Source organism: Suricata suricatta, chromosome 4, assembly GCF_006229205.1.
Source record: "Suricata suricatta isolate VVHF042 chromosome 4, meerkat_22Aug2017_6uvM2_HiC, whole genome shotgun sequence".
In the NCBI taxonomy this organism is placed as follows: domain Eukaryota; kingdom Metazoa; phylum Chordata; class Mammalia; order Carnivora; family Herpestidae; genus Suricata; species Suricata suricatta.
The window spans coordinates 72,490,650-72,498,177 of NC_043703.1; the positions used below are offsets into that span (position 1 = coordinate 72,490,650).

The 7,528-nt window shown below is 46.3% G+C and overlaps 1 protein-coding gene across 5 annotated transcripts in view; it reads right to left on the reverse strand.

Annotated features, from left to right (window-relative positions):
- Positions 1–232: 232 nt before the first annotated feature.
- Positions 233–7,528, reverse strand: part of WASF3 (WASP family member 3) — an 87,603-nt gene continuing 80,307 nt past the window's right edge. For all 5 annotated transcript variants that reach the window (XM_029936927.1, XM_029936926.1, XM_029936925.1 and 2 more), the window contains 2 exons: positions 5,883–6,250; positions 233–3,598 (listed from right to left, as the gene is read on the reverse strand). In XM_029936927.1, coding sequence (XP_029792787.1) covers positions 3,441–3,598; positions 5,883–6,250 — 526 coding nt within the window. In that variant the 3' untranslated portion in view covers positions 233–3,440. The remainder of the gene's footprint in view (positions 3,599–5,882; positions 6,251–7,528) is intronic.

Here is a 7,528-nt window from a genome sequence, read left to right on the forward strand (position 1 = left end):
TTTGTGGGTTAGAGCCCTGCGCCAGGCTCTGTGCTGACAGCTAGCTCAGAGCCTGGAGCCTGTCTTTGGATTCTATGTCTCCCTGTCTCTCTGACCCTCCCCTGCTCATGCTCGCTCTATCAAAAATAAATAAAACATAAAACATAAATAAATAAATAAGAAAAAAAATTTAAAACTCTGCCAAGCCCCCAACTTCTCTCCTCCAAAAAAGGTTAAATATACAACACGGTTATCATGGAGTAAAACCTTTTAGGGTTAAAAGTGTAATTTTATTTAGATGTTACTTGTACATAATCTATAGTTAAGATATACAAACAGATAAAAATTGTTTAACAGGAAGTTTTTTTTTTAATACCACTTTCAATTCAATTTACAACAGCATTGGTAATACTGCAAGGTGACAGATGCTCTGATTTATAAAACAAAACTTACTTGCTACTCTGGCTGATACATTCCCACTAGTGTTTAATGGATTAAAATATATCATGAACTTCAGGTGCAAATTATTACAAAACTTTCACAACCTAGCCACTTGGTGCTCAGAAAAGATTTTGATATTCTAAAAACTTTACTCAAATAAAAATGTTAATTTTCTAACAGTATACTTTCACTAAAGGAAAACGGAAGAGTACCAAATCCTACGATTTGGGGCTACCAACGGAAACCCAACCATGTTATGTCTGTGTAGCTAATGTGTGTGCTAACAAGAAACCTTCTCATCCCCTCTGCCTAACCTATGATGTGAGAAGAAAGCTGATCAAAAATTAATCTAAAATACACATGGGGTGGGGGGAATGGAGGACAGTTTAAAATAACCTTACAATATATGACTACTACTTTAAAATGTGACATTCATAGATATGAAATAACCCTTTTAAATGTTTTTCTCCATTTGTTTCGGTAAATATTTTTTGAAAACAAAAACTGAAAATTCAAAATATTCACTTTTTCCTTTTCATGTAATAGCTGTTAGAGAAAAGTCTGGAATGAAATTTTAGAATAAATCCGATTTGCTGAGAAAAATACTGCAAAAATAATCTAAATGTAAATTTAGTCCTTTTCCATTCTTTTAAAGGCTAAGCAAACACACTAGGGCAAAAGGTTTTTCACTAGTCAGAAAATCAAGTTGAAAATGACTTGTTGATTGAACTACAGGAAGACAACTAATAATTAATAGGCTTATGAATATTTATGAATAAAGTGCCAGTAATTTTATTGTAATAAGATATAAATAGAAATCCTGACATGGATAGTAGCTTTATGTGTTCTCTTCATCCTGAGAACCAAAGGGACGTAAAAAAACAAAGACACATTACCAAATAGAAGTTCTAGAATTGTACAAGTAATTCCTAATCCAAAAGTAACAATAAGAACAAAATATTGGAATAGAGACATAACAGGACTGCAAATGGTAAAAGTCCCGAGAATAATGCCAACACAGTAGGCCTTTACACTGAAATCAAGGGAGAGAAATCAAAAAGCGGAATTTAAAATTCACTAATAACTACGGCTTATAATCAGTAAAATTATGGTGTCTAGCTCCAAGAAACAAAGTCGTGAAGCATGGGTCAAAACAGCTAGTCCAGCTGAAATGACTGGGGTAACCTGATAGAGGAAGATAGTCTTGGGAAGGGGACCCAGACATTAGGCTGTTCAGAGTTTGCAAATCGATGTGATTGAAACCCAAGGTAGAGGCTTTGGAGGATGATCACCCATAAGCCAAGTCAGTGTCCGCCTGGGGATGCAGAGACCCATCCGAGGGCACCGCTGAAGTCCTCCAGAGGACTCGGAAACAGAAATCCACCGGTCATGGTCCTGGTGAGATGACTACCTTGAACCAGATGCCTCTCCCTTGAGCTAAAGACTCGGCCATCCTGACTGAGAGTCACAACCACAATCCATCTGCAATGCTGTACTTGGGTCAGAATTGCTAATGAGGTCAAGTGTCTCCGTGTATTTGTGAAGTTGGATCTAGAATCAAAGCCGGGGGACGGGGGGCGGGGTACATGTATTTATTCAGAACACGCTGCGATCCTTCATCCCAAATCCCAAGACACAAGCTGCCACCTATGAGTTTTCCCACGGTCCGCCTTCCTCAGCAAGATACACCCCAGAGCTGTCCCGTATTGTGGCCTGGGAGGCAGAGCGGGAAGGGCCAAGGTGAGGCGGGGGTGGGGACAGTGACCCGGTACTGCTTCGGGCTTGATCTAAGTCTGAGGTACTTATGAGAATTCCCTGTGCTGACGACAATGTGAGAAAAGAGAACTGTGTGCTCCTAGAAGCAGGACCATGGCCCTGCCCAGGGGACGGACCCCTGATCTGGCCAAGGCCCCGCCTGGGGCATGGACGACCTGGCCACCGCTGCGCCCGGGGGACAGAACCCTGACCTGGCCACGGCCCTGCCCAGAGGATGGACCCCTGATCTGGCCACGGCCCCAGGAAAAGTGAGCAGCTGTCAGCATGTGCTTTTACCTCCGTCCAAGCTCGCCAACTTCAGGGCACAGGGCATGAGGAGCCACAGGCAGCACCCTCCCTGAGGCCTGGGGGTCCTGGGCCACAGTGCCTATGCTGGCTGGCACCCAGGCCGTAAGGGCTGTCACACGTTTCCAGTGTCACGCCCCACAGCCCCTGACGGAAGAAGAACACCGTTGCCCATGTTCTGCACTGAGGAACTGCCCAAACTTCTTCTGGCAATTGTCACCAAGCAGGGACAAGGGTATGCCCACAGGGAACCCTGTCCGCAAAGGGCCCTTCCAACTGCACATTTCAGGAGAGCATGCAAAGGAAATGAAATGACCTAACAGAGAACACTCGCTCGCTCCCTCCAATTCACGGGGGGGCGGGGAACTCCCAAGTCCAAACACTGAAAGCTAAAACACTGGATTCTCCTTCCTTGTTACATCCTTCCCTCTAGAACCAACTTCTGAAACACAATAAAACAAAACAAAACAAAACAACAAAAAAACCAGGTGAAACAGTATCACAGACCGATTGGAAGACATCACTCTGACACGCAGTCATTAATCTTGCAACGACCTAACACCAGGCAGCTTCACAAACACACAGCAAGTCTGCAGAATTATTGGGACCAAGGAGAAGAAACCCAGACTGCACTAAATACTTTCATGGCCAAGAAAAAGGAAGCAAAATGCTGTTTTCGGGACAATGCAATAGTTACAGCATATTTCCTCATGTGCAGCACGATTTGCTATGTTCAGTGGCACTTAAGTATTACACAGTAAATACTGAAAAAACCCAGAAGTTTTGGATGTGCAAAAGCAATCTCACGTTATTAATACAAAAGTTGCTAAGCTACAGGATTATAATACCACTATGTGGGCGTTGAGACCACTGAAAATTTGTGATACGCTTTCCGACACACGGTCTCCTGCCGGCCACAGGCCCGTCCCCACGCCATCCCACCGCGCATGCGCCCCGCCTCAGTCGGACCAGTCATTCTCATCGAACTCGGAGTCGTCGTCAGAGTCACTATACTCCACGGCGATGCGTCGGGACAGAATCGTGGCCACATCGTTCCCAACAGGCTCGCGCTTGGCCTCTTGCTCCCGCTGTTCTTGCACCTTCTTCAACTGAATCCCTAGAGAAACAACAAGAGGCAGAGAATTTAATCCCTCTTCTGGCTCCAAATTGAGGGAACTGAATTAAGTCTATGGCTTTTTCTTTCCCCCCTCCTGCTGACACCAAGGATAAGACAGTTTTGGAAACCCAAGGAGAGAAAAGCTTGGGAAATAGAAGTTTTGTGACCAAAAAATATAGGCATTCAAAGTGGAAACGTTTTTTTGTGGCAAAGTGTTTTATAGCAACGTGTTCAAATATAAAAAATTTAGAAATTTCAGTGCACATGAGCATCATGAAAGTTCTAGAGCTGGAATGTCCAATAGGGTAGCCACTATCCACATGCAGCTCATTAAGGGTACGTTTATTGGCCTCGTGGCCACCACACTGGACTGTATCGTGGACATTTCCAGGACGCTGCTGTAATTCTAAGGCAGGGAAAGTAGTGTCTCCCCCAACAGCCCTTGGCTAGTGTGGGCAGGTAACAGGGCCTTGTCTCACTGGTTATTGCTAAAAATGAATACAAAATACAATCGCCTGCTTTCTTATTAAGTAACAAAGTGAGAACAAGGATGATTTGCTGTGTTTATTCTTTTTCTTCTGAAATGAATTCAGAGTTATAGGCTGGCTGTAGGACTAGCAGAAAACAGCTCCATATACCTACACCCAGGTTCCACCTGACCATCCCGTCTTAGCAATCCTTCTCTGGCATTCTTGGCTCATACCCACATGCTGTTTTCTGGATCACTTGAGGGTAAGGAGCATACAAGGTCCCTTTGCCTCTAAAATACCGCCTATGTAATTCCTAAGAAACAAGGATCAAATCCAGGCTGTCAGCACAGATGCAAACACTACCATCTATTCCACAAATTTTATTTCAGCATTGCCAGTGCATGTTAACAGCAGCAAATGAAGAAAGTTTGCCACCAGGCTTGGGATCCAACATGCAAACTCCCATTCCATTAGATGTCATCAATGTCCCTTATTCTGGGCAGTGCTTCGGTCTGTGTTTTATGACCTTGACATTTTTGAAGAACATAGGCAGCTCTTTTGTAGACTGTCCCTTGATGTGGGCTTATCTGAGGTTTCCTCACAATTAGATCCAAGTGCTGCTCTCACTGTTACTGGACAGGGCTCACAGATGTCACAAAACAAAACCACTGTCCTACTATGACCCTGATTCTATTAGCGATGAGGTCATATACCTCTGGGACCTTCTTTCCTTGACGAAGTCAAAGTGTGCCAATGACGTTCAAGACATACGAGAACCCTGGGCTCGTGTGTCACACTCAGGTCTGGCCAGTGGGCACTCAGAGCAGAGGCGGTGATGACCCAGGTGTCCCGCAGAGGACGCCAGGGATGCCATGGCCAGACTCTCTTCTCAGTCCCTTCCAAATGGAAATGAGACTCTGACCAAAAATCGGTGCATCCCCCTCACTGCATGAAGAGCTCTTGGGCTAGGTCTACATCCTGTCAGTGACCCTCAACCAGCCAGGCTGTGCCCTGGGGCCGAGAAGAAACGGTGCAGAACAGGCCATTAGTGTGGGGCTCTGAGGGGGTGCCGAAACGGGGGAGTGTCTGGACAACTCCATCCTGAGGTGACCAGAGAGGCTCCATTTCTGTACGTCTCATGTTCTGGGGTTCAGTGGAGGGCTTTCATCTGACAAAAGCATTTGGTGGCTAAATAAATGTTGAAAAGCTTACTGGCTTAGCATATGAAGCTAAAAATATGGGATGTCTAGGACATAGCTTAGATTTTTAAAAATAACTAAATCACATAAAGGAGCTCACTTTCTTTCATGTATGCATTTACCCTTCAAGTAGAATGCAGAGGAAAGATCCAAGTAATTAGTGATCGTTTTTATGAGCTATTTCTAGTCAAGTAAAGGTTTCCTGAATTCTCAATTCTTTATCAGCATGTGTTTACCTTGCACTGACAAAAACCATATCTACTGTTAAAAAAAATACAAAATCAAGGGGCACCTGGGTGGCTTAGTCAGTTGAGCACCCACCTCTTGGTTTTCAGCTCAGGTCATAATCTCGTGGTGCGGGTTTGAGCCCCGTGTTAGGCTCCGCGCTGCAGGGGATTCTCTCTCTCCCCTTCTCTCTCTGCCCCTTGTCCACTTGCCCAGTCTCTCTCTCAAAATAAACAAACTTAAAAACCAAAATCAAACAAGTGTCCTTTAACCCTATCCTACAAAAACAGTTTAGTAGAGCACAGTCAGTTGAAAACGACTAGGCTGTAGCTGGGTAGAGCCATAGAGAGATCTTTCTAGAAGGAAGATTTGTCTGAGACGTGCACTTACCCATGCGAATGGCAGCAAGAAGATCACTTCGGGCATCACTTATGGGTGGCTGCACCGGCTCCTGGCGCTTTGCCTCGCCTGCCGGGGGGCCGTGCATCGGGGAGGAGGAGCGAGATGAGCCTGCACCAGGAGGGCCAGGCGGGGGTGGCGGGGGGCCCGGGGGCGGCGGGGCTGTGACCACGAGCCCAGCGGCGGGAGGGTGAGGAGGGGCCACGTAGGAGGAACCTGCAGAGGCCGGGAAGGGGGGCTGCATGGGGATCTGGAGAGGGCTGACGAAAGCAGTTTGTGCTGAAGGAATCACGGGGGGCGGTGGAGGCGGTGGTGGTCCTGAGGGGTTGTAGTATTCAATTATCTGTGCTGGGAGCATCCTGATAAAGAAGGAAACAGAGAGTCATTAAAGCTGCAAGAGCCACATTGTCTGAGGGTCCAACCTGCCTCCCTCGAACAATATATATGGTCCTTTGAATGTAACGCTGCAGGATGTGAAGAGCCACACTGCATCGGCCATTTTTCCATGTCGTTATTATTCGCTACAATGTAATTCAAGAGCATTGACTCAAATGAACCCAAACAAAAATCGCTTCGAAAATAACTTTCTGTGGAAGGCTAGAATAAAACGGCTGACCGCAGGGGTTAAGATCAGTAACTCAGAACTACCCTCTACACTGGGCATCTCAAAGATGGGCAGCTCATGCAACAAGCATCTGACAGTTGGTCAGCTTTAGAAAAATCTGTATTTTATAGCCCATCCCATGGAAATTCCTCAAGCCAACAGCAGTGCCCACTAAAATACCCAAATCTTTGAAAAGTCCTTCAGCTAAGAAATCCACTGACTGCTACTTGGCTAAGGGTCTTCCAAACCCACTGGACCACAGCCCCTCTCTTTGCCTGTCCCTTCGTTAGAGCTTCAGAATGCACTCTGGGGTCCCTTAAAAGAGACCCGAGAGATGGGACTATCCGGGACTGAGTGGTCACAGAGGAACCTTAAAAAGCAGGGGAAGGGCATACACTCAGGAGATTATTCATGCTGCTCTCATGCACACGCATCAACAGAAACACACATTCGACCTTCCTGCACACTGTGTCTGAGGGGCCAACTCCTTAAACATATGGTTAAGCCAAAAAAAGAGCAAAGGACGGCCTCTCGAAGTAAAGATGGATGCTCAAGTTAGTAAACACCTGAACGTGAGGGTCTTTCTTGAGGAGGTGTCTGTCTAAGTCTTATCCAAGTCACAGCAAACTAAGGGACCTGGTGGGGGAATGCTGTCTGGGCCCCACGAGGTCAAGAAAGGGGACTGCAGAGCTAAGTGCAAACAGCAGCTCATCTCACGGGGGGAGGGGAGGCTGCCCCACAGATTTCTCACTCGTGAGAGGAACTCCTCTCTGAGGTTCACCCAACACACTCCCAGAAACCTGGAGTTTGGGGACAGTTTCAGAACACCTGCGTTTCAGCCTTCACTGATGCCAGGGCTGAGCAATCCAGTCAAACGTAGCCGAAAAGTATGTGGAAAGGGGGTGTGTGTCTGGATACTGAGTCAATCCTGAGATTCAGCTCTAAGATGCTGAGTCCAGTAACATGGGATTTGTCTTAACTGCTAGGAGCTACACCCAGTCATCCCTGGAGGCTCCCCGCCTCGAAGGGGGGG